Consider the following 25,970-nt stretch of genomic DNA (forward strand, 5'->3'; position numbering starts at 1 on the left):
CGGCCGACGACAGCCGCTGTGAACCGTGGGGAGCCGCCCCCGCCCGTCTCCTCGGCCATTAGCACTGGGGTCAATTGCTGCAGGGGTTCGAGAACCACACCAAGACGTCACTAGCCGCCAGACTTGGGGGGAAATTCCGAACCACGACAACGTCTCTTGTTTCTATCTCGTCCCAATTCAATTCTATCGCACCTTACTGCTTTCGCTTGAGAATCTTGGTGAATCTCAGGAGACTTTAGAAAATCAATCAATCAATCCATCATACACACCTTATATACCCCCAAGATGGCTAGCATGCGAGCAGTCGCAACACTGGCCAGGCCCGCCGCCGCCACTCTCCGCCCACAGACCCTCTCTGCCCTCATCCCATCATCAGCATCCGCATCAACAACGACCAGCAGTAACCTCATAAACACGCCGACGACCTCATCCTCATCCTCCCGACTGCGCCGCTCAATTCCCAGCCGCCGTCCAATCTCCACGACAGCACCGCGGTCCTCTGCCCGCGCGCCCAAGCCCAAACACCCGGCCGGCTTCGTGGCGCCCGACCAGGCGGCCCTGGACGAGCTCCGTGCCTCGGTGCAGGAGTTCGTCCGGGCCGAGATCCCCGAGGAGGTGGCGGCGCGCACCGACAAGGAGAACGAGTTCCCCGCCGACATGTGGCGCAAGCTGGGCGACATGGGCCTGCTGGGCGTCTCGGCCGAGGAGGGCGTGGGCGGGCTCGCCATGGGATACCAGGCGCACTGCATCGTTATGGAGGAGCTGTCCCGCGCGAGCGCCAGCATCGCCCTGAGCTACGCCGCCCACTCGCAGCTTTGCGTCAACCAGCTGCAGCTCAACGGCAACCCCGAGCAGAAGCAGCGCTTCATGCCTGACCTAATTGCGGGCCGCAAGGTCGGCGCCCTGGCCATGAGCGAGAGCGGTTCCGGGTCCGACGTCGTCAGCATGCGCACCCGCGCCACCCGCAAGGCTGACGGTTCCGGCTGGCTGCTCAACGGCAGCAAGATGTGGATCACCAACGGGCCCGACGCTGACGTGGTCGTCGTCTACGCCAAGACCGACACCGAGTGCCAGCCGTCCAAGGGCATCACGGCCTTCATCGTCGAGCGTCAGCCGGGCCTGCAATGCCTGCGCAAGCTGGACAAGATGGGCATGCGTGGCAGTAACACGGGTGAGCTGGTGCTCGAGGACGTCTTTGTTCCGGACGAGAACGTGCTCGGCGAAGTCAACGCCGGCGTCCGCGTCCTCATGGAGGGTCTCGACCTCGAGCGTCTCGTCCTCAGCGCCGGCCCACTCGGCATTATGCAGGCTGCATTAGACGTCGCCCTTCCCTACGCCCATGCGCGCCGGCAGTTTGGTCGCCCCATCGCCGAGTTCCAGCTGGTCCAGGGCCGCCTTGCCGACATGTACACCAAGCTGCAGGTCTCGAGGGCCTACACATACGCCACCGCCAGGCGCGTCGACGAGTCGGGCGAGATCAGAACCGCCGACTGTGCGGGAGCCATTTTGTACGCCGCTGAGCGCGCCACCGAGGTCGCCCTCGATTGCATTCAGGTCTTGGGTGGAATGGGGTACACAGAAGAGATGCCTGCCAGCCGGCTGTTGAGAGAGTAAGTTCCTTTCCCGATTTCTCCATTATCCGTTTTGAGTAATGTAAATTTCTTTGCCGTTCCGGATCTGCAGTTCCGGATCTGCACGTAGCGTGACGTGGCTCTCCGACTGCGTTACCGTCTTATCATCACAACGAGAGACCTGAGGTTCCCAAACGAACATCAAAATAGGGGTTGGGTTGGGTTACATGCTGACAGACTTTTGTGCCTTTCGTGCCATACAGTGCGAAGCTGTACGAGATTGGTGCAGGTACGAGCGAAGTGAGGAGGATGGTGATCGGTCGTTACTTCAACAAGGAGTACACGGTCGCCCAATGAATGGAAGGAGATTGAGGAGATTGTCATGGATACCTACAACGCTGCCCGGAGTAGCTACCAGGGTTGGACGCGCAAGGATTACAAAAGTTCAGTGCTTCAAGTCTAGGATGTACGTATGCTTTGGAAATGACAGACAAAGAAACCCTGGGTAAAATCGGCCCATTTCTCTCACATATATAACAAAGACCAGACCGGTGTGATGTTCGATGGCAATAATGTGTGCAATGGAAACTAGGTATGGGCGGAACTCTCCCTTCCTGGAAGCACTTTCCCCGGATCTCAGCTTCCGAACTGACGTATTTATGAAGTATAGAAGAAGAATTAAAGGTACTTGTATCATGGTCTGCATTCATATTGACCAACCAGTGTTGCGATGGATGAGTCTACTTTTTGTTTTCATGGACGGATGCATGTACATGTATTTCGGCTGCCACTCCACCACGTTGCGTTACCCACCAAGTGAATAAAAATTTTCGAAGCCTTTACGGGTCAGCGGCGTCCCGTGCAATCTAGCAAGTCAGGTAGGTACAAGGCCAAGAACTCTCGGGCCCTGGTCAATCGACACTCGAATAAGGTAGGTATACAGGCGGTTAGGAGTCGGCTACAACGGCGACTCCAACCGTTATGCAAGGTAATGATAATCCATGGCTCGGAAAGGGTACGCAAGCACCAGGGTCTCATTTTTCCCCCCTTCCTCTCTTTTCGTCTCCTTTCTTGATACTCTTTATTCTTCAGATAAGTTTTTTTCGTGTTTCTAATTTGGACAACGAAGTACGTCATTCAATAGAAGGGGAAACAATAGAGTTATAGAAAATTTAAAAATAAAATAAAAATAAAAAGGACATCAAGGTGGGACCGGCGAGGCATGGTGACAGCTGAAATGCCATCGCCCGAACGATGGTGTGAGCGATTTCTACAGAGGTTTCTTGCTGGTCTGCATAGTTAGCCTTCGGGATTTAGAAGGGGCGCCCGTATTTCGCAAACACGTCCTGCAGCAAAATGAAAGTATTTCCTGTCAATGGTGCATGCTGCCGAGACCGGCTTTTCTTCGAAATTACCCCTGGTCAGGAACCTTTCCTCATTCTTGGCTGGGTCTGTTGTGCAGGAAACATCAAGATAGGGGGATTGCGAGTAGTATCCCGAAAGCAGGGAATAAAATCGGTCGAGACTAGAGAAAAAATGCAACACAAACCCCCACGCGGTTTAATACTTTAGGTAGAAAGGGGCAGAGAGAAAAAAAAACCACAAAACCACAAAATAAAAAACATGTGCGCAAATTGCAAAGATAGTAGATCCTAACGCGTCCCGTCCCGGGTATGTGGGGGGTTCTGGTCGAGGTCGTCCACTTCATTGGTCGCTCCAGACTTCCAGGGAGAAACGGCACGACGGGACGGCTGGATGGCACATTTGTTTCCCTGTCCGTTCCCACCATCTCACCATGGCATGGGTAAGGTGATGCGCTGGCAGAGTACCTCCGTTTGGACAAGAATCCAACAACCGGGAGAGTGTGGAATGGGTTCTTCGGGGGTTGTATCGTATGCTGCATCCTTTTTGTTCTTGGGGCAGAGTGAGTGTCTGGTCGTTATCAATGACCCTGTTTTTGCCCACATCCTTTTCGGCTCCGGAAAGGAGCAACTTGCGCGTCTACCTCTTGCTTCTTGAATGATCGAGATCACATCTTGAGCCAAACCCAATGTTCGGGATGTAACTATTGAACCAAGCCTCTACAGTTCAAGTAGTATTATTAGTCAGATCCATAATCCAGGGGCCCGAAGAGCCGCAAGTGGGACGAGCCTGGTCCATGGGCTCGATTGACTGTTTTAACCTTACCGATGGAGATTGGAAAAAAATCAGGCACGTCACAGAACAGGAAAAGGAGTAGGTATGGGACGGGACGAGCCCAAGGATTCGTGCGGGATGAGCTTGAAGGAGCGGGGAAAACAATGTGGGAGGTTCATGCAGCTATGTCTTTCCGCCCTGCCATGCCCTACGCTACCAAAGAAGCTGTTCCTCGATTGAACTTGGTCTTGCGGTTCAAGATATGTTTTGGCGGTTGAATTTTATTAACCCTTTCAAAGAAGCACTCAGCTTCCAAAGGATGCCTCCTTCACTTGGATTCTCCAATAAAAGTCCAGCACGTGTGAGGTCTGCATGTAGGTACATATAATTAGTGACAATGGTGTGTAGAATGCACTATACGTAAGTACAAGAAGCATAGTGTATACCTACCTTATGCAGGCCAAGCAGTTCTTGGGTCATTTTATTCAACAGAGGGATGAGAGGGGAACAATGGAGAAGACTTTGCCGAGGTTGGTGGGTTATCCATAGATTGGAAACTCGTGGATGGCCGTGCAGCCGGTCAGGAAACCCGAGATTGCTGCTGCTCCACAAAGCCATCCGTGTAATGAATGATGTTGTAGCAGTCGCCTGACTAAGTGATGTAGGTAGCTCGATATTCGCAGTATATTATAGCTTTTTTTCTTTTCTTTTTTTATCAGGCGACTTGAGTGCCGTCTGCATTGCAACTTCAGAGGCTTGACGATCAGTGTAATGTGTAATACATATTGGGAGTTGACCTTAGTCCGCTTGGCTGGCTGTATGGTAGTATGCAAGGTATGGCCCTCATGCAACTCACCAATGTTGTTGCTTGACTCTAAACGTACAGGGTCCACTAATGGAGGGAGACACTGCATTGTAACCCCAGGCCTATGCATTACACGATTGGTACTTGTTGTAAAGATCCAATGCCCGGTGACGTCGAACCCTTCGATAAGCCCCTTGTGAGCCTCTCATTGCTTCTAACAGAGCAACCCTATTTTCGCTTTCAACAAATGATAGGGTTGCCTGTACGTTTTGTGGTAGTATCGCTCCAAAGGTGATGCAATGCGCTTTTTTAGTATGGCTGGGCTAGCTGCTGATCGTTGTCAGGAAAAACGTTTATTAGCCGAGTGACAGTTGTGGGTTTAGCGGCAGCTTGCGCGGCTAGATAGTCTGCGTTGAAGTGACCAAATGTAGTGAATCCATGGAATATCAAGTCTGGGATCGGTGACATGAACCAGTATAGGCTCATCTAAAAGTGGGAAGAGAGAAAAAAAAACTAAGACAAAACAAAGCAAAACAGAGCAATAAAACAAAAACATAAACAGACTGCTAGGAAACGGAGTCGGGATCACCGCCGGACCAATTAAAACAGAATTCCAGTTAGGTCGCATTCGTCCGATTCAGTGATGCGGCCAGCAACAGGTGTTACCATTCCAGGATTGAGTGGTCTTGGATTTGTTTTCTAGGACAGCATGATGGGTAAGGCAAAGCAGGCAAACGAGGCAAAGTGGGGGGGGGGGGGGAAATCCGAAAATCGATTGATGGACGATTCAGAGATCGAAAGAGCTTTGACGGAAGATCCTGCCGGGCCGGGCGCTTGTTAGGCGGGCCGACCCCGCTGGCTAAAGTAGACAAGGTAGGTAGGTATGTCCGTCCTAGCTTGATATTTGACAGACTCTTCTCTTCTTCTTTTTTTTCCGTTTTTCCCCTTGCGCGAAAAAAAAAAAAACTTGCGGTGGGGACGTTGCAGGCGGCGTCTAGGAAGGGTGTCTCCCTTTTCGATGTCTAGCTCCTGCCTTTTGGATCCTTGTTTTCTTGGTTTTGATGTCCGTCTTTCCCCTTGTTCCTGCCTAAACTTTACAAAACTTGCAGCTGGTGGAACACAAATTTAGGCTACCGAGGGCACACGACATGGATCAAGTAAGTTCTCGATCAGATCATGTCAAGCCATGGAGGCGAAGCGGCTTCGTCAGCTAATGGCACTTGGGTACTTGGGTACCATAGAGGTAGGTAGGACTCAATGTCGGTATGCACCTACCTAGGTCAGGTCGTGTTCACACTATCGTGTTGTGTTGTGCTGTGCCATTTTCAGCTGGTGCACCTCACAGCACTGAGGTGCGTTCATTGTTCTCCGGTCACTCCTTTTGTAGAAAGTGATCAGTTGTTTTTCCTTACCGGTCGCGACTCATTTAGCTCTCTTTGTTTTGTCTTTTTGTGGCCGTTGGTCTGTTTGGGTAAGTTAGGTTTGTTTTGTCATATTTTAATTTGAGCCACCGTTTTGACCGGTGAAGGAATTTGCGGGCATGGCGCGGCATATTGCTGGGGCACATCTCCATTTTTCACCCTCGTCGAGATTTTATCTCGATCAGAAACATGCTTTTGTCAGTATCTATGGAACGGCAAGGGGCTTCCCGAACCATTTACCAAGCTACACGTTTACGTTACCACAGGCGAACCTCTGGCGACCAGAAATCTTTTAAAGGCGGTTGACCTCTGGCGTAGTCCCCGCTTGATGGGACAAGATTATAGCTCCAAAACCAACACGGTGATTAATTAGGTGGGGATGGGGAGAAGGGTTGGGTTTTATGACACGGGTGGGGTACTGCAACCATGAGCTGCTTGCTTAATCAATTCGTGAACCATACTTCCGTACATAACCCCCCTACCTTTCCTTGCCTGCCTACATACAGCCTACAGGACTGACCCTAGATACCTTAGCCTACTACCCTGGCTCCCCGGCTGCAGCCATGGCAATGACCGGTGTGCTGCACCAAGCAAGCCAGCTTCTTTACCCACACCCGATGGAATAGCATACATACTACGTACAGTATGTTGTGCAAGCTGCATTAATATTTCTCCTTTTCGTCTTTTCACTTTTTTTTATCACTTCTCATTTTTTCTCCCTTTCTATACTTGGGGTTCACCTTTTCGTTGTGCAAATGTCTTGGTTAACTAACATCACCATTGGTGCCCTTTTACTTCAGCACATTTAGTACGACACACCAGCAACCATCTCCCTCTCCCCATTTTTTTTTTCTTATTGCTTTTATTGTATGGCTATTTACATCCGTAATCCATCCCCAAGCGGGCTCTTTTCTGATTGGGTGTGGTTTAAATTCTTGTCGCTGTGATTCTCACCGGTCGGCTCCCAACATGACATTTGATGGGTAATCATAGTATCCTTGACATTGGAAATATCTCCGACAGGTCAAAAGAAACAACGCTAGCGTTCATCCACTCTTCTCCCCATCCCATCCGCGAAAGCTAAGGAGCAGAACCTTAATGCAGGCCAGAGAGTACAGCCCTTGTTCCGACCCGACCTTGGCGACCAGGGCAAACAGACTCTCCGATGCAAGAGGGAAATCGACGACGCGTTAAATTAATTATCTGTTCAATGCCGCTGCGACAGGAACCAAGAAGTACACCGTTCAGGTTCCCTTTCAATTTTTTTTTTTTTTTTTACGCCCTTGCTTACTTACCCAGGAACGGTACCGTACCTTGTGCATACCTTAACGATTCCCACGATATTTACCTAACTTTAATCGTTCCACCTATTCAATTGCGTGGGTCAACGCTTGTGGCCCCAAGTCCCGCTCTTATGATCTTGACTGCCCCGGAAGTTGGTTTAAAAACAACCCTGAACCTTGATGAAGGCGACCCTCCCCGTCCTTGACAGCTTTTTGAACCCCTGGTGTATAAGGCTGTAGTGACCCAATATATTTTGGACCTTTTTCCCATCCCACCCCCACTCGTTCTCATCGCGTTCGTCGACTACATTATTTTGTCCAGTTGGCGCTTCGTTCGTTGGCTTGTCCTTCTCGTCCTTGTTTCACTGCTTGCTTGTGCCTTGGTCTTATCTTGTTATCATTTCACTCACCCGTTCGCGTAGTAAGCAAATCACTACCGGACCAATTGGCTCAGCACTTTATATAACTATTCATCCCCGCTGTCTCCTGGTCGATTTCCATCGCCAAATCATCCGCCATGGATATTGCAATCCCCAACAAAAAGCTTAAGATGGATAGCAGTGATGCAACCATCCCAAGTGTGACGTCACTTTTGGCAAGAATTGCAGAGCTCGAACAAGAACTGGTACAAACGAAGCTTCTTCAACAATCACAGGCTTTCAAACCACGCTATAATGGCCTTGACAGGAAACAGTCTAGCATTACAGGTGGGAGAACCGGCTTTACTGGGATTGGCGTGCAGGACGAAGCGAACAAGCAGTCTAACCTATTGACCACTTGTCCACCACGTCGTTCCCCTGCCGAAGCGTCCAAGTGCACCTGGAATCGCTATCTCCTCAGAAAACCAGAGGAAAACACACATCCGGCCACCACCAGCGTTGAGGCTGCACTGGAATGTGCCAGGAAAAACAACCTGGACATGGATGAAATAGACCGCACCATGTCCTGGAGGCCGTCCTACGAAACCACCATTTCTTGCGGCTTCGTCGCCGTCGACCTCAAGCATCACCTTGTCCTGAGCGTTTACAATAAGAAGCTTGGAATATACCAGCTTCCTAAAGGCAGGACGCAGATCAATGAAAGTTTTCTCAAGGCCGCTATACGAGAAACGATCGAAGAGTCAGGCGTCGTGGTCACACCTCTTCCACTCTTGAACTGGACCAGAGCGAACCCCGAGGACGAGGGTGATGCCACTCAGACCAACGGTTCTGCAAGGCAACATTCCCCTCCAGTAGTGCAGGCCTGCCCTGACAAACAGGTCGTATCCGACACTCTCAACAACGAGTTCATTGGCGTGGTCAATTACATGGACCCCCAGGTTTCTACTCCTAACACACATAAATCCATCTACTACTTCGCAGCCACCTTCGATGTTGAGGCTCACGAGGCTGGCACTGAGGGTAAGCGTTACGAAGAAAAGTTCATACCATGTGCCTACGGTCTGGAGGACACTTTGAAGGTGCTACGATTCAAGGCCGACCGGGATGCTGTCACGAAGCTGGTGGATGACCTTCGCCTGACCAGCATCTCGTTTTGAGGGCAACATACACATTACTAGGGTATTTTCTTTCGGCTCCCAGAGTCCTCTCGCCCTTGGCTACTACTGCAGCTACTACCACTTGCTATCACCGACATTGTCATGATTTTCTGTTTATCTAGTTTGACATCAGCGATCCCCTCACCTTTTAGTTTTCTTTATTTGTTGACTATTTTTTTCTTTGTCAATACAGCCTATCATTCAGGCAGGATATGCGTGGTGACAAGATCACAGGATGGACCACAACAACGAGGGTGAAAAACGAACGAAAAGTACTGAATTTTCTTTTTGCAAAGATGCAGGTACCAGGCCAAAGTACATGAGGATTATCGAGGAAGGCTCTCGAGGAATGTTTGATGTACTTTTCTTTTAGTCACTTTTCACTTTTCCTTTCTTCTTCTCTTTTGTCTATTTACATTTTTTTCTTGTTTTTTATGGGATGGAGTTAACTTATTCCAATTGGGCATGAAAGGGTGTTTGTCTTAATTTTTTCAGGGTTGAAATTCGGGCGTTTACTTTTTGGTTGTCGAATCCAGTGCCGTCCTGGAATAGCATGACACGTTTTTTTATCTATCTAGGACCAAAAGCCATTGGTTGGAAGAAAAATAACAATGGAAACAGGTATTTTGGCAATCCCGTTTGCTGTTGCAGGTTCACCCGTGGTTAGGAAAGCTGCCTGTGTGCAATGTTTCACAGCCTCGCTTGGCATCCAAGGTCAACTCATACTGAGAGTCAGGTATACTGCGATATGCAAAATCATCCGGGGTTTGGCAGTGGTGACGTTCTGCAATCAAGTGTGGCAACTGATACGCCTTCGAGGCCTATCCTCTCCGCGCAGTCCCCCCCTCTGAACCCATCACTCTGCAAAACGGCTACGGTAGGTGGGAGTGGCGAGGACCCGGAATGGTTTACACTAAATGGATGTTTGCCAACGGTAACTTGTTTCTTTTCCTCGACATGGCTCGACGGCTCCCCGCGGCACTGCTGCCTGCTCCGGCGGGGAGACCGAGGTGTGGCGTCTTGGCTTGTATGCCGGCATCCGTGGGAAGGATCTTCGGACGGCTCGGGGAAGGGGGGGGGGGGGGGGGGGTAAGTTTTTTTGTAGGTTTTTATACATTCGCACCTGGAACAATGTCCGCCTGGGAGGAGGAAAGTAGCAGGGTGGAGGGACGGGTCGTGGAGGAGGTTTCCCCCGGCGGTTTTAGGGCATGTCTTTTTTTTTTTTTTTTTTTTTGTTACCTTTCTTGTTATTTCTTTTATTGGCGGCACAAGTTCGTGGATTAAAAGTTGTTGGATGGGCAGGTTCGTGTTTCTGGAGGCGAGGTTATCCTTTGCATTGCATACTATGGAGAAGCTGGGCGAAAGGCAAATTGGAATAGGTCATCGGCTCTCCGTGATAGATAAGATGAGATAAAAACGCCCCAACTTTGAGGCGAAGCAACGTGTACCGATTCTTTTCATCCTCCCGGACTGCCTGCAGTCATGGTAAGGGGGGTATATCGACGATATCAAAACTTGCCCCCAAATACTAAAAAAAAAGAGCCTTGTTCCAGGTCGCAGTCTTGGAGTTATCACTTTTTCTTTTCTACTCATCACCATTGCCTTGCTTGGTTATCGAACCAAGCTTGCAAGGTATCGTTTGACTCCATTTGCCCAGGCCGTCTCTCGCCACAATGTGCAACCCCAGAATTCGGCATCGAGATGAACTACCGTAACAACTGCAGCTCTTTTGATTTGATAACCACCAGGTCCCGGGAATGCATAAAAGCCGTCGACTGTCGGATTTTAGGCTATGGACGAAACAAAAAGTCTCGGGAAATCGTATGCAAGCTTCCCAAGTTGGACATAATTTTTTTTGTTCTTCTTTTTGTTTTTGTTAAGTACTCCGTATATTGATGCATGTTTTGCTCTTCCTATGCCTTTTCCTTCCTTCTCTCCTTCACACACCCCCTTTTGTTGCCTTGCACGTGCATTGCATATTATACGGGACCCAAAAAAAGAAAGAAAAACACACCCCTTTATTTCCACTTTGGGCACATAATATGCTTCTCATATGGTATACTATGTAGAAACAGGAAACAAGGTTGAGGCGAGAAAAAAGAAGAGTGATATTTTAAGTGACTGCAACGTCGGTCAAAAGAGGGGTCGGCCAGGGGCTTGCATGATGAAAAACAATGGTCTTTTGTCCATGGTGTGTGTGTGTGTGTGTGTGTGTGTGTGTCTGATCACTTGACCCAAATAAAACGAGAGCTTGGATCGGTGTGGAGGGGAAAGTTTAAAATAAATTCCTTATGAGAAGCTCTTCCTCCTGCAGGGCTACATTGGGTGGTGTATAATATGTGAGTTATGGCACAGGTATTAGGAAGGCTGAGGTGGAGACCATGTCTGTGCCGCAAGGTGTAATTTGTCATTTGGTGGTATATTGAAACCGGAAACTTCAGAAACTATCTTGTTTAAGATAAACAAACCCTATCACGATAAGACTGCAACCATTTCTGCATGATAGCCAAAAGTAAGAAATTTGAAGCTGGTGAAATCCCATGTAGCTCCTATAATCCGGAACTCCTTGATACTTAACCCAGATGCTCGCTTACTGTGTGCCCAATATGCAAGTCTGGCAATGCTCCCACGTTGATTCCGAGATGAGTGAAAGAAATAAACAAAAACCGTTACCTAGACCGTCTCGATGTACCTCTTCATTTCCCTATTGTTTTGTCAAATGGTTAGCAAATAAATCAACCTCATGGACAAAGGCAAAAACACAATTTCAGTTGCTTACCAATCCGTAACAGCCTCGTCCCACTGCCTGATCTCGTGCTCCCTGGTACCGCCGTAGTGGTCGACAAAAGCATCCCCAAACGCCTCTCTTGCGATGCTCTCCTTCCTCATGAACCGCTCGTTGGCCTCACGGAGGCTCTTGGCCAACCTGACGCCCGAGTCACTCTCGCCGCCGACCTGCTCGCCCTTGCCGAGGGGTGGGCAAGAAATTTCGAGCTTCTTCTGGACGCCACGCCATCCCAGAGCCAGAATAGCGGCCAAAACAAGCGAGGGGTTTGTGTCTGCTCCCGGTACCCGGACCTCAAAGCGTGTCGCCCCTGGCTTCGAGGTCGGTGGGGCGATCAGGCGAATGCTAGCGGCGCGGTGCTCCAGGCCCCACGACACCGTCACGGGCGCCCAAAAGTTCTCGACCAGGCGCTTGTAGCTGTTGATGGTGGGGGCGACGATTGGCATAATGTCGGGCAGGCCTTCAAGGAGGCCAGCCAGGAAGTGACGGCCCAGGTCCGAAAGCTGGGCAACGTCGGGCCACGGCGCGTTCTCGTCCGGACTTTCACGGGCAAACAGGTTCTTGCCCGAGTTGTCAACCAGAGATATGTGCATATGACCGCTGTTGCCAGGGAGACCTTGTTTCGGCTTTGCCATGAAGCAAGGCGTGATGCCGTACTTTGTCGCAACAGACTTGACGGCGTATCTGTCCCCATTCAATGCTTCAGTCAGTAAAATTTGTCATCTAATCTCACTCAGCCCGTATTATTCGGGCTTTGCCTGTTAACTGGAAGACTGACTTGAATAGGCTCGCACGGTCTGCCATGCCACCGATCTCCCCGAACTCGAGCGCGGCTTCGAACACGCCCGGCCCGCTCTCCGTGTGCCAGCCCTCAATGTTGCAGTTAAACTTTTCGCACGTGTCAAATATGTCGTAAAAGTAGTCTTGGTTATGCACCGGCCTCGTAAGACTGTAGCCAAACATTCCCTCGGTCAAGGCGGGAAGGGAGTGCGGAGGGTTTTCGCGGAGGTACGCTGCAGTCGAAGGGGCGCTGGAAGCAGCCGGATCCGACGATGGTGTCCTGAACTGGTAGAACTCATACTCGGCTAGAGTGTGGGATTCAAAAGTCAGCAAAGTCAGGCATGGAATAATGCAATGGCTTCGATTTCCCATCACGAGATAAGGGCTCTCCACTATAGTCCACTAACCTCCAGCCATGGCACCATATCCTTCGCTCTTGATCTTGTCAAGCTGGGTTCGCAGCAGTCCCCTGGGGCACGCGCAGATGGGCTCCATAGTGTCTGGGTCGTGGAAGCTGACGAGGAAGAAAGGAACGTCGTTCTCCCAGGGGACACGACGGAAGCTGGCCAGGTCGGGAACGGCGACGAGGTCACGGTAGCCATTGCCGGCGTTGCTGATTCCCAGCTCGCGGAAGTAGGTCTGGTCGTGCATGTCCCAGCCGAAGATGACTGAGCAGAAGCCAAAGCCATCCTTGGCTATCGAGAGGAACTTCTTCTTGGACACGAGCTTGCCGCGCAGGATGCCGTCTACGTCGATGCCCGCGAGCTTGACCTTGGTGTCGTTGGCCAAGACATCGGGGAGAGACTCGAGGGTGATGGATGCCATGGTTTTGACCGCGTTGTTTTTTTCGGTTCTCGGTTCAGGCAAAACTATGTGCACAACAAACACAGAAAGATTGTGGAGGATGTTGAACTTTGTAAGTCGGGGTTAAGAATGCTCCAACAGTCGAAAGAGGGGAAACTTGAACCCTTTTGGGATAAGGGATGCGATTGCGACTCGCGCAACAATTGGGGGTGGGTCGTTATCGTGAATCAGGTGCGAAAGTCGGAGGTCTATCTAGTCGCAAGGCACACCCCGAATCCCCTCTGAAAGGCGATTCAGATGGCAGGTGACATCATCAAGCTCCCTGGAAGTGCCCCGCCAATCAAAAACATCCCTGTGACTTAGTCCACCGACGTAATATAGCCAGGGCCCCTAGCGTCGCGTACCGCGGACCAAGATAAGGTTGGCAGCGTAGGTATTTTTTTGTCGCGTTGGATTTTTTGTTGAAGCTTCTTTATTTGAACTGCCTTGTTTTCCACGTCCAATCTCTTTATGCTTGCTCCACCACGTGAGACGAGGCTGCAACCTTTTTTGTAAGAATAATCAGAAATTTTCAACTCATCTAATCTTTTAATCATGGTGTCATCTCGTCCTTTCGTAGCGGCTGGCCGCACATTGGCTGGCGCATCCAAGCATTTGGCACGAAAGCCCACCCGCGCCGCATTCTCTACATCCCGTTCGGCCGCAGCAAAAAACCAGATTTACTCTCCGTAAGTGAGCATCTATCGCCTTGTCTTTTGTTTCTCAAGCCCACATGACAGAAAGCCAATTCAACCTAACACTTCGCCACAACACCAAAGCTAACGAAAGCTCCATCCCATCCACCTTCACCTCTCACAGGATCCGCAGCCCAAGCACATTCCACACGCACCTCCTCCTGTCCTCGTCGGCCCGCATGCCACTCATCACCCTGTGGACAACGTCGTGGTGTCCTAGCTGTAAGCACGTCGAGCCGCTGCTCAGGTCGGTCGTCGAGTCGGGCGTGGGCGAGGAACATGGCGGTGTCGGCTTTGCCCTGGTCGAGCTCGACGCCCCCGACATGCAGCCCTCCGACCTGGGTCTGACCTACATGATCAACAGCGTCCCGACACTGCTCAGCTTCGACGGCGGCGAGGCCCAGACCGCCACCAAGGTCGTTGACGGGAGGAAACTCGTGAACCGCCAGTTTCTCGAGGACTGGGTGCGCAACGAGGCCGGCAGGCAGAATGGTGGCGGAGGCGGAAGCGGGGGCATCGGCGGATCAGGACTATTCGGTGGGCTTTTTGGATCCCAGAAGTGATATGCCATTCCTTGCGCTGACAAGGAAGCGGCGCACACCAAAGTGTCCTGACTGATTTGACCATCGGTTATAGGATTTGTGAAGAGCCCCTAAGCTCAGTTAACTGCACAGCAGCCGACCCCGAGAGGATCTTATGATGCCCAATGACAGCCACGAGCACATTTCATCACGGCGCAAAATCATGTAAAAAAAAAAGGGATAGTGTCCCAGGAACAGCTTGTACAATAGCGAGAAGGACCAAGACGCATAGGCGCAGGAGCAGGCAGTACTGCGCAAAAAAAACAGACACCTCTTGACCAGAGCGAGGCCCGTCGTGTTGTTATATCCACACACCCCTATGCCGTGTAAAAAACCTCCTCGACAGGCTTCCACCATCCCGGCTCGCCCGCCTCGCTGCTCTTGGCGCCAGGCACCATGCTCTCCTGCCATCCGTCCGTCATCTTCCACCACTCACGTACCTTTTCGTTCTCGCGCATCTTCTCCATGTCGCCCTGGTAGTCATATCCGACGTACTTGAATGACGCAAACAAGATGTTTGTCTGTGGGTCGTGGAAAATGCTGTCTAATTCATGGGGTAGGAGCAGTCCATATCAGCAAATGATGATACTTCCAAGGAGCTAAATATTTCGGCGAATCCACTGGACAACCAAAACTTACAGTCGACGATGTTGCACTCCTTTATCTGCTTGAGCACATCGGGCCAAACTTTTGCGTGGGCCTGCTTGTATTCCTCCTGAAACTCGGGCTTGAGCTTGACGATCTGCGCAAATCGCCGGCCCGGGTTCCGCTGGCGGGACGACAAGGTCGTTGGCGAGAGCGGGTCGGCCCCAGTAGGGATCTCGTTGGTAGTCGGCGACAGCTTGGGCTTTGTCCACATTTTGACGGTTTTATGTCTCTTTTTCGTCTCCTGAGCTGGTTTTTTTTTTCGATTCAATGGGCAACACAACACAGCCCTTGATCTGCTGAGTGGGGGTTTGGCGTGATACCCCGTTAAGACCTTTTTAATCCAGGGAAGGAGGATGTATGACGACGCCGATCTTCTATGGACTTTTTGTTTCCCCTCGGCAATTCTCTTCTCTGTTCTTAAAATTTGTATTGGTCGTTTTACAAGTCGTGTGAGCAAAACAAAAAATCGGCTTTGATTGCCCTCGCAGCAAAGATAAATAAAAAAAGAGAGTTGTCGTCAGGATGTCCGGCCGTAAGAGTGTTGGGCGCTAAATGGGCGGAGGAAAACGTCCCCTCTCTTTTGATTGGGAAAAATGCGAAGCTGATTTGCTTGCCTTTTGGTCGCAACTTGTGACAGCAAAATAGTCCTTGGTCCTGTTTGCAAGCTTGGGTAGGGGGGATTTAGAGGTGTAACTTGAAACCTTTTGACAAATCGAAGCTACGATCTCAACGAAAAGAGACAAGGAAAAGACCGGTGCGTTATTGAGAGAAAAAAAAATGTATGCGTTGTACTATGTAAGAAAAGCGTTTGTTGTTCTTTTCTTCCCTCTCTACTTGCTCATAAGCTAAAAAAAAGGTCCGGCAAGTCCGGATGATTTTTTGGAGAGGGCGGGTGTTGGGGGTCAGTGGGAAGAAAAAAGGCTACCTACCTACCTTACCTTACCTTAGCTCTCTCTCCCTATTTTGTCTTTGACCACCTGCAGGTGAGGGGCATTCCGGACGGAGTTACTACAAACTGCAGTTGCAACCCACGCTTATGTAGGAGCTAGACCGAGCAAGGGAGGAGATGACTGAACGGATATGGTATGGGCGTGGAAGTGGATTGGGTCTTTTTTTATTTTTTGATATTATTTTTTTTATTACAATGTTTAATTTTCTTTGCCGTGGGTGCATGGTGGCCAGAGAGGGGAACCAGAAGCAATGTTCATGGCGGCGTTTGGTCTTGTGACCATAATCCAGTGGTGCGGTTGGTTGAATTCGATGAGTTTATGTGCGATGTACTCCGTACTACATAGCGTGATATAGTGTGAGATTGTACCTTGCCTCAGGTTACCTTACTCCGGCCTATGCACCTCCTAAGTTTACGCGGGTGTTTTGTTGTTATTCGGCAAGGTCGGGACTCCGTAAGAACGGGCGCACCGGATGAAGACTTGCAGTCGCTTTGCATCAGTAAACCGTGCTACTGGGACTATTTCAGACTAATTACTACTGGTTTACTATAACTACCACGAGTAAGGTATTGTTTGTGTTGTTTCTAATGAGTAATCGCTGCACACAAGGGCATCAGCTTTGTCTTTTTTTCTTCTTTTTTTTTTCTTCCCTCAATTTCTGAAACGTAATGGCCAGGAAATCATCGAGTGGAACCCCCAAGCATCTGACCGGTTTTCTATATTCCCCTACTACTGGTACGCGTCAAAAACATCAGATGACTTTGAACCCCATTATATTCTGAGCTCAACAGAAAAGCTGGGGGCGTCTGTCTCGGTAGCATCCGACTGCCTTTGCAACGGAAACCAGGGGTTTTTTATCTCAAGTTTCCGCCTGCCAACTCCGCAAATTTGGAGCCTTTAACTTCCCCCCCTCACCTCAGCCGATTTCGGGGGGAGTTGCCCTGACTTGAACCTGTTATGGGCCCGGGTATCTGTTAATACCATGTTCCTGGTTTCAAATACGGAGTAACCTATTTAGAATCTTATCCCGGGGGCCGCGTATCACACAATAAGGCATAGCCAAGCATGACGGGATATTAATAAAGGCAAATTAATATTTTACGAAATCCCAAGATTGAGCTTGTCTGTACCTGATTTGAACCCCACAATAAAAGCCTACCTATCGGCTTGATCCTGGTTTATCAGTACATAGTATTTGCGATTAGACACGTTCAGATGCAAGAAATACAGATGTCTTGAATCATATCTATATGTACAAAAATCCACTGGATCTCGCAGCTTTGAGGCTTGTATCTTTTATTGGTATAGCAACCTAAACAATAACAGTATCCGCTTTGACTGCCCCGTACAAAAAACAAATAAAAAAAAGCTTTGCTTCAAGGCGATTCGCCAATCTACCGGGAACGCAGGGAAATCACGGCATGATCATATTCAATACTAGCGATGAACATGTGAACATGACAATATCAGGGATGTTTGCCTTCTTTGTCCTCATTCTTTTGGTATCATACAATTGAATTCCTGCCCAGGCTGAAAAGCAAACGCAGAGTAAAGTCAAATTATTCCATACATCCCTCTTTTTTTCCCCCCCTTGTTATAGATTTAACCCATCCGCCTTTCCCGCAGAACCTAGTTGCCCGAAAAGAGAGATACTAAAAAGAGAGTTTACAGCGTTGCATTTGAGGCCATCCCATTGCGTCTATTCCCGGGACAAAACCGGTTGTCTGCCCGTGATGACAAGAAATAATAAATAAAGAAGAAGTACAAGATTCTGACATGTTGATGTTTGCATGGGCGAAGACAAGTTGGTTGTTGTGTTTTTTTTTTGGGGGGGAGTCGTCATATTACAAGAATAGTATGCTTCTTTTCTGATAAATGCATCATGCCCGCTGATCGTGACAAGAGGATATACCGTCTCCATGACGGCTGCTGTGCTGACATGATGCTTTCAAACGCGCTGGCTGTTCGTGTCGTATTCTTACGTGTAGAAGGCCTCAATGAAGTAGATGAATCCAAAGAGCAGGAATGCCAAGGCGCCGCCCACAGTGACTTTCAAAAGAATAATGTCAATACACACGAACCTGAACTGTTGATGATACAGAAAACAAACTCAGAGCAGAAGTGCACTTACCAACTTTGAGACTGACTTTCCCGGCAATGGCACGCCCACCAATGACGGCAACACCCGTGCAGCACGCGTGCCCCAACACGGCACCCAGCGTGACCCACCAGTAGTCCTGTCCGGCCGCCATTGCGATGGTCGCGATCTGGCTGCGGTCGCCCCACTCGCCCAGGAATGTCATGACGAAGGTCTGGACCCAGGCCGGGCTGAGCAGCAGGCTGAGCAGGTTGTTCAGACCGGCAAGAGCGCTCATGACGCTGCCTCCCCGGCGCGGGCTCGGGCTCCGGCTCGGCGAGGTCGAGGGGCTGCGGTGGGGTGCGGAGAAGCGCGAGTTGTGCCCCCGAGACTTGCGGGAAGTGTGGCCGTTGCCGCCGAGACCCATCTCCAGAGCGTGGGGCGAGGCACGTCCGCGTATGCCTTGCTTCCGCGCGAGGGACTCCTTCTCCTCCAGCTCGAGCTCCACCTCGTGCATCTCGGCCGTTACACCTTCATCTGGGGACATGGCCATACCCTCGCGCAGCATGCGTGCGCCAAAGACGAAGAAGAGGCCAGCCGCCATGAAGCTGGTGAGCTTCTTGGGGATCAGAGCCGGGACGGCGTGGCCCAGAAACGCCGAGAGGATTGTCATAGTGATCAGGGCGGAGAAAGCGGCGGAGAAGACGACCATGCGGTCGTGCTTCATGGCCATGAGAGCAGCAACGAGGAAGGTTTTGTCGCCAATCTCTGAGAAGAGGATCATGGTGAGCGAGAGGCAGAACGAGTGCAGGGGCTGAAGGACACCGTCGGCGCCGGCAGCCAGCTGCGGGGTCTTGCCTGTCGACAAGGGCTGCTTCTTGCCCTGGGTGACATCAAGATGGTCCTTGTTAGCTGAATCAGGGATAGGAAGAGTCTTGTCGTGTGTCTTTCCCGGGAGGTCTGATGGTTTCTGTGTGCGCAGATAGCACGGTTAGCTCACCGTCACAAAAGCGCTTGTCGCTAACAACGCGAAATATATGTGAAAAACATACGTCCAGTCCCGAGAACTTATCTGTATCTTCTGCCTTTTCCTTGCTATCCTTGTCCATGGGTGACGCGAGCTTTGCCTTGGTATCCTTCAGCGACGCCAAATCTTTGTCCTTGACATCCTTTCCGCCGCCATTCTTCATCACCTTCTCCTGCTCGCTGTGCGAAAGCGGCCGGGCCTCCTTGGGAGTCTCTGGCTTCTTCTCGACCCGCTCGCCCGTCTGGCCCTCCTTGGCCTTGCGCTCCCTGTCCTTCTCGCTCACGCCACCGCTGGTCCCCGTTGTACCCTCCTTCGGGTGCGCCCGGTTCTTGTCGTCCATGATGCCATCGTTCGACTCGGGGATCTTCTTGCCGTTGACAACGGTCGGGTCCGATGGTCTGTCTTTAAGCACTGGCAGATCCTTCTTGAGCGAAGGGATGTCAGAGTTGCTCGAGGCTGCCGAAGATCCCTTGTCGCGCAGGTTCTCGATCTCGACAAAGGGTCCATGGTGCGGCCTGCCGTCCTTGCCATCGACGGGTGCATCCTTGGTTGATCCCGCCTTGGTGTCCGCTGCCGCTACAGCAGCGGGGCTCTTGTCCGTGATGGCGGCAGTATCCGGACCAGCCAGAGCGGTTATCGCGAGGGAGGAAACGAAGACGATGCTCCGGAGCTTCATGATTGCGGTGGAGAATTGTACGCGTGGAGATGAGAAATCGATTGTTGGACGAGGTTGCCTCGAACAGGCCGTATCGATTGTACTGTGAAGAAATCTATACTCGAATTGAATCTGCCTGTGAAGGCGACGTTCTCATACTATTAAAATGGATAATTGAAGTAGTCTCGTGAGTCGTGAAATTTGAGACGTTTGGATGGTTTTTTTGTTTGGCGCCCCGGAGCGATGACGACGACAACGACAAGGACAACGGCGCGACTTGAAGCAAGCCGAAAGAGACGGGATTGGTGGTTCGTACGGTAGGTCCAGGAACCACTAAATCGGTTGACGCGTGCCGAGGAGTCGACCAAGACACCGGTGGAGTTGGATTGAAATGGCAAGAGAGAGTACGAAGTAACTATCGTACGGTAATAAGAGAGAAAACAACCCAACAGTGAAGTGAGGCTGAGAATTAAGAGTCGAAAAAAAAGGAGAAGGAGACTTTAGAAGCGCTAGCAATTCTGACACCATTCAGGTAGATCCCTGATCAATCGTTGTCGTGGCATGCGACACTGGACCCCAAGAAAAAAAAAAGGACAGGGCCTCCTTTTTTTTCTTCTCTCTCTTTTTTATGAAGTACGTAAGGGACCTCCTGAATTATGTCTGGAATAGCGCACAGCCACTGCAACCAGCAAAACTCCTCATCGCATGCAGTGATATTTTCAAGGCTTTATTCACTCAATTTCGTGACCGAAGGATACTTGGGCACTGACGAAATTGTATTGTTTTCACTGCATCGCTGTGATTGCAGCGTTACTTTGATCATGCAAAGTTAAAGGGAACGTGGGTGCATTCCTGAATTCCGATACTTAGGTTGTTGGTACGGCTGACTATTACCTTAATTCTCAGCAAAAGCCATGGCAAACTGTTATTCAAGCACATGGTAAAGTACCTAGGTACCTAGGTAGGTACTTAGGTGCGAATGGCGGCGGTCGACCGCACCTTAGAAGCTTCTTCTTTCCAGAAATACTCCCACAATCTACACTACAATACGGACAACTCGCATCGTACCAGTATGACATGAGTTTGCTGAGGTTCTCCAGAGTCGTTTTTCGCCTTCGTGTTGCAATTGTAGGACGAGCGATGATCAGGGGCGGGTAATTATTCGTAATTGCCATTGTGGTCGGCTGAACTACTCCACATGGAGTCCAGAATCTTTGAAAGATTCAGGGGTGAAGGGGGGCATGTGGGGCAGCGGGAGGTTACTGGATGCTTGGTGAGTTTGCTGAGGTGAGCTGGCCTTGCCAAGCTTTTCGTCGACGTGTTTGTTAGGTACATTAATTGTAGGTCAGTGAGTGCAGTAAAACTCCAGACGACAGGGTCACGTGAACGAGCTTCCTGCCTGAGGCTGCAGAACAGACGCGTCGCAAATTCAAGGTCCCTTGCTCTCATTGGGTCATGCCCACATCCAATCCCCAGACGGAGCTGTTGATGTTTTCCTCGCTTTCCGCCCGGGATGTAAAAAAAAAAACTGTTCATTGCTCGCAAACCCTTACCCTAACCCTTCTGGTGTCAACAACACCAACCCTACCTCTATCTTCAATTATATTCCCTCTTTAATATAACCAGACGTTGATACTCCCCGTCAGAGGGGCATCGTTCGTCGCGTCAACCACGGCAAGGTGCTTCCCGTCATGGCTCACCGCCAGCTTCAGGATGCCGAGATGGCAACTGCCAACTCGCCAATCGCGTCACGAACGCGGAAGCGCGGCGTCGGCAACACCGGTAACAGTAACAACACAAATTCTCAGACTACAGTGGCAGCATCGGCTCCGTCACGGGCGTCCAAGCCCAAAGCAGCGGCTCCGGCGGCTCCGGCGGCTCAGGCTTCTGTCATGGCCACGCCCGAAGCGACTGTTCCGACTCCAGGGATGATTCCAAACATGGCAGCCACGCCGGGAACCTTTCGACCCACTTTTGGACGTAGGTTCGCTCCTAGGGACGAGACAGATACTCGAAGTGTCCGAAGCCTGCCGAGTGCGGCACCAGACCAATCTCAAATCGATGATTATGAAATGACCACATCGCAGTACCAAGGCATGTTGTATCTTTTTTTTCTTTCTATTGAAGTTTTCATGTAATATAATAACACAAAGGCCATGTCACGTGCATGGTAAAGTAAAATACAAGCTAACCAAATAATGATATACCCCTTCGCTCAGCCGGTACGCCCTCCGTAGTAGCCAGAGAAGCCAGCATTGTTCCTTCTGATGCCTTCCACATTCCAGAAGGTGCTAACGGTCAAATGGGCGTGGCTCGAGCCCTGGAGAAAAACTTACCCAAACTCTTCGAGGCAGCTACCGAACTACATCAGCTGCTTTCAGACCCTGAGCGGAATTCTCAGGAGACACAAGAAGAAGATACCGTCTGGCTTGGTGAACTGAGTGTTGCCTATACAATTCTGAACGCTCTCAAGCGTCCGTATTGTTCTCAGGGTGTGCCGTACATCCGCGATACAGAGGATCTCTGTGAGCGGCTACAGTACACATATGGTCACGTCCATTTTGAGACTGCCAAGACCGTAGCATCAACCGTCAACCTTTCTGAACTCATGTACGATTTCACTTTCTTACGGGAAGCCCCAGAAGAGCAGACGCTATTTCTTGGTCGTCTTGATAAATATTTTCCTGCAGTATTTATCCCCATCTCACTCCTTGGACGAGGCGAGTGGGAAATAGCCACGCTTGCCCTTGCCGTCGATATCAGGACCCAACTAGCCATATCCAGGTTACGAGAGCTTGAGAGTGGCCAGTCTGGAACAGAAGTCCTAGGTGACGTGTTTCTCGAGTATTTCGATAAACAAGCCCAACTCGACGAGCAGTTGGCCCTCCCACAAAGCTACCGAGGACTACCCGGTTGCGATTCTGTGCAATACCGCTTCAAGGAGCTGCCTGAAATCGGCAAAGCACGGCAGCAGTTCTGTCAAAGGTGTCAGGAAATCAAGGAGCTTCTAGGGGAGCACGTGAATAACGTACCCGACGTCATGTCCAAGATTCAGGAACACTTTGACTTCGCTGGCTTTCGAAGTGTGCTCCAAACCTGGATTGGCGGTGTGACTACCGACTTGATGGAGGTTCCCCTCAACCAGGGCCCCTTTGATCCCAACACCGGCACACCTACATCGGCTCGCCTTCGAGAATCTGTCCTTGGGCGATCCCCCTATAGTCCGGCGTAAGTTGATCATTCCGAGCCGTCAAAGAGTGCCATCTATGCTGGACAAGCGCAGAATAACTGACAAAATATAAATAAAAACGACAGAGCTAGCGCGGATGCTGTACAGGCTTTCATTCGCCTGGGTATGGCAGGCCAACACCTTGCCAGCCCAAGTCCAGCAAACAATAGTCGCGCCGGAATACCACGGGGTCAGAAACGTCCTCGTCCGACCGATGACGGTGAAGATGACGACGACTTCGAGCAGGACCAACGCATCCCAGACAGCCAGTCGATGCCACCACCACCTCCTCCAGTCCGCCGGCGCCGACGTACCAGCGGTTCTCGCGCCAAGCGCATCCAGATGGAGCCACAAATCCCTGTTGACCCAATACTGACCGCCGGCGACTCGGCCCAGTATCCTGCACCACCCGAATCCATTGGAGATAGTGCTCATGATGGTAACAACAGCTCTGCTACTGGCTTGGACAACGCCAGTGATGCGTTCGCTTCTCCCGCTCCATCCTCGGTGCTGAATGTCGCCACCGCACCGAATTTGTTGCAGATGTCGCAGCATGCCAGGGCCATCTCGGCACTAGCTAGGCAGCGCAACCCTAAGCCACCGCAGACTCGTGTGCCCTGGTCTATACCTGATTGTCAGCGCCTGATTGGCGCTGTGGGTGCCTATGATGCCAAGTGGAGCAAGATCGCCGAGGCCATCAGGAACGGCCAGGTGCCACTTGAGCATCCACGAGATCAGCAGGCGTTGAGAGACAAGGCAAGGCTAATTAAACAGGACATGCTCAAGTGCGTATTATATTTCTCTATTTGCCCCGTCATGCACATTATATGAACAGGAAATCATCAGACACTAGAGACCCTAACAAACCATGAACTTCTTACCCGCGTAGAACCGACAGCATCCTCCCACCGGGCTTCGACCTCGTTCTTTTTGGCAGGAAAGAGAATGAAGCCGTCATAAACGTCGGCAAGAACCCTCATCGCAAGGAGAGCGATATAGACCCGGCGACAGGCCGCCCCATCAATACGGAATGGGTCGACCCTAACGCTCCGCCTCCGCCACCGCTAGAGGAACAGGATGGCGAGCAGCAACAGCCGGAGCCATTGACCATAGCAGAGGAGGCCGTGATGGCTGCTGCCGAGGAGGAGAGGCAAGAACACGATCACGAACCACAGCAGCAAGTAGAGGAGCATATCGAGCAACAGCAGCACCACCAGAATCATGAGCAGGGACGGCACCAACTGGAGGAGCACCTAGAGCAACATCAACATCACGAAGAGCAGTCGCAAATTCAACAGGAGGACCAGGGAAAGGAGCAGGAGCAACATGAGGCTTCGGCATCCGAGAGTGCCGTGCGCATGTCGGACTAGCTATCCGACCTTGGACACAGGACCTCGGAGGCAACGTTGTCGCAGAGCGATGGCCCGGGCAGCATGACTCAGCAAAGCCTATAAAATATGAGCAATGATAAGCCTTATGATTCGAACGCGGTCAACTTTGTAACACGACAGTTGCGGTGAACTTTTTTTTTTCTTTCTTTTTTGCTTTCTGTGTTGACTCTTTCACCCTTGTTTTCTTTGCCATTGGTGAGCAAAAGGATGTGTTATTTCACAAGTACATCTCATGCCAAGAAGAGAATCGCCAGGTTCCCTGTCAGCCTGAAATCGAAGGGGAAGTACCAAGTCGAAAAAGAACCATAGCATGATCGTGTCATTTACTTGGTACCATAACTATACCCTGATAGCTGAGAAGGAATGGCTGGGAAAGGAAATTGCTAGTAATTAACTCCAATTCTTTGGGTGTTAATGTATGTAGACAATGTTGGGAAGGGAAGTAAAAGTAAAGCGTCATTAATTGCTTTGTTTTTCGAATAGAAGAAATCACAGAAAAGAAAAAAAGACCAAGTAAAACAAACATACATTCGCAAGCACTAATTTTACCACACGATAAAACATTGCCAGAAAGGGACCCTTTTACCAATGCAAACAAAATAAACGATGGTAGGATACCTATATCATATATCTGGTTTCCGTTTTGGTTGACAAGCTTGTCGGCTTCTCCTCTCAAGTTCATCCGCCCTCGTTCTTACTGTGCTGTAATATCTTATCCTGCACTGCCCATGCCAGCGCCACTGATACACGGCTTGACGCCCATTTCTGAAGATCGAGGATTTCTTCTGGAACGGGTTACCAACAGATTTTCTGTACAAGATGAGCAAACAAGTGCCTAGGCGATTAATCCGGCATTAATAATACGATTTTTTTTTTATAACATATCCGGTACAGGGTAGTAACGGAAAGCTTTTCCCACGACTGACTTGCAATGACTCCCCTCAACCGGCGATTAACGGGGTTCTAGTACTCATAGAGAAGCAGCCAGGAGCATACGGAGAACGGCATGGGAGATTCCTGAGGGTTAAATCTGCATATTCCTTCAAAGCGTATCCTGCAAATTTATCAGGACCTTATCATAAGCTATCTTGCGCTGCTGGGGAAATCTAATGTTCGCTTTGCACACCAGACATCGGATAAGCCTTACAATACCAGAATAGAACCGAGACCGAACCGTCTTGCGCTACTTATGCATGATTGGCCAATCAAGTGTAATACCCAAGCAGAGTTTGTTCCCAAGATAGTTTCTGTCGACGCTCCTCTTTTCATGCATGAGATTTGAGTCAGCGGTTGCGGGTTAACAAAAGTATCAGTGTTCAGGCCACGCCAACATGTGCAAATCAGCCATGACGAAGGGCTTGGAGGTTTTTTTTTTATATCTTTTTATTGTTTCAGGGGATGTGGTGGGGCCATGAAATGCTTATTTAATTGGTGTTGTGGCAGATTTTGTACGGACAGGGGCTGAGTTTGGAGAGGAGTGATTCTTCGGGGAAGTGAAAGAGCGTAAGCACGTGGGTTTTGTGCGAAACGAACAGAACAAAGTGCAACCGCTCAGG

At 50.4% G+C, this 25,970-nt stretch overlaps 8 protein-coding genes across 8 annotated transcripts; 4 read left to right on the top strand and 4 right to left on the bottom strand.

The window, feature by feature from the left end:
- The first annotated feature begins 144 nt into the window (after window positions 1-144).
- PgNI_10880 (uncharacterized protein) lies at window positions 145-2,104 on the top strand. The gene is made up of 2 exons (XM_031130854.1): window positions 145-1,610; window positions 1,835-2,104. The coding sequence occupies exons 1-2, from the start codon at window positions 286-288 to the stop codon at window positions 1,926-1,928; spliced, it is 1,419 nt and encodes a 472-aa protein (XP_030979576.1). The 5' UTR covers window positions 145-285; the 3' UTR covers window positions 1,929-2,104.
- Window positions 2,105-6,810: 4,706 nt separating this feature from the next.
- On the bottom strand, window positions 6,811-6,909 carry PgNI_10881 (uncharacterized protein; the record flags this gene model as incomplete). Its single annotated transcript, XM_031130855.1, has 1 exon — window positions 6,811-6,909. One exon carries the CDS (start codon window positions 6,907-6,909, stop codon window positions 6,811-6,813), a length of 99 nt encoding a protein of 32 aa, XP_030979577.1.
- Window positions 6,910-7,733: 824 nt separating this feature from the next.
- PgNI_10882 (uncharacterized protein) lies at window positions 7,734-8,753 on the top strand (the record flags this gene model as incomplete). Its single annotated transcript, XM_031130856.1, has 1 exon — window positions 7,734-8,753. One exon carries the CDS (start codon window positions 7,734-7,736, stop codon window positions 8,751-8,753), a length of 1,020 nt encoding a protein of 339 aa, XP_030979574.1.
- A 2,398-nt stretch (window positions 8,754-11,151) lies between these two features.
- On the bottom strand, window positions 11,152-13,255 carry PgNI_10883 (uncharacterized protein). Its single transcript, XM_031130857.1, has 4 exons — window positions 12,726-13,255; window positions 12,317-12,623; window positions 11,533-12,222; window positions 11,152-11,457 (listed from the first exon to the last, which is right to left on the bottom strand). Exons 1-4 carry the CDS (start codon window positions 13,141-13,143, stop codon window positions 11,427-11,429), a joined length of 1,446 nt encoding a protein of 481 aa, XP_030979575.1. The 5' UTR covers window positions 13,144-13,255; the 3' UTR covers window positions 11,152-11,426.
- A 461-nt stretch (window positions 13,256-13,716) lies between these two features.
- On the top strand, window positions 13,717-14,419 carry PgNI_10884 (uncharacterized protein; the record flags this gene model as incomplete). Its single annotated transcript, XM_031130858.1, has 2 exons — window positions 13,717-13,850; window positions 13,981-14,419. The coding sequence occupies 2 exons, from the start codon at window positions 13,717-13,719 to the stop codon at window positions 14,417-14,419; spliced, it is 573 nt and encodes a 190-aa protein (XP_030979572.1).
- Window positions 14,420-14,754: 335 nt separating this feature from the next.
- PgNI_10885 (uncharacterized protein) lies at window positions 14,755-15,296 on the bottom strand (the record flags this gene model as incomplete). Its single annotated transcript, XM_031130859.1, has 2 exons — window positions 14,755-14,981; window positions 15,077-15,296. 2 exons carry the CDS (start codon window positions 15,294-15,296, stop codon window positions 14,755-14,757), a joined length of 447 nt encoding a protein of 148 aa, XP_030979573.1.
- A 2,153-nt stretch (window positions 15,297-17,449) lies between these two features.
- PgNI_10886 (uncharacterized protein) lies at window positions 17,450-20,441 on the bottom strand. Its single transcript, XM_031130860.1, has 3 exons — window positions 19,165-20,441; window positions 18,167-19,082; window positions 17,450-18,084 (listed from the first exon to the last, which is right to left on the bottom strand). Exons 1-3 carry the CDS (start codon window positions 19,813-19,815, stop codon window positions 18,014-18,016), a joined length of 1,638 nt encoding a protein of 545 aa, XP_030979570.1. The 5' UTR covers window positions 19,816-20,441; the 3' UTR covers window positions 17,450-18,013.
- A 999-nt stretch (window positions 20,442-21,440) lies between these two features.
- Window positions 21,441-24,867, top strand: PgNI_10887 (uncharacterized protein; the record flags this gene model as incomplete). Its single annotated transcript, XM_031130861.1, has 4 exons — window positions 21,441-21,895; window positions 22,039-23,022; window positions 23,110-23,808; window positions 23,913-24,867. Coding segments are annotated over 4 exons (2,619 nt in total), but the record flags the coding sequence as incomplete, so codon positions are not given.
- Window positions 24,868-25,970: the final 1,103 nt, after the last annotated feature.

The sequence above is a fragment of the Pyricularia grisea genome, chromosome VII (assembly GCF_004355905.1).
Source record: "Pyricularia grisea strain NI907 chromosome VII, whole genome shotgun sequence".
Lineage (NCBI taxonomy): Eukaryota > Fungi > Ascomycota > Sordariomycetes > Magnaporthales > Pyriculariaceae > Pyricularia > Pyricularia grisea.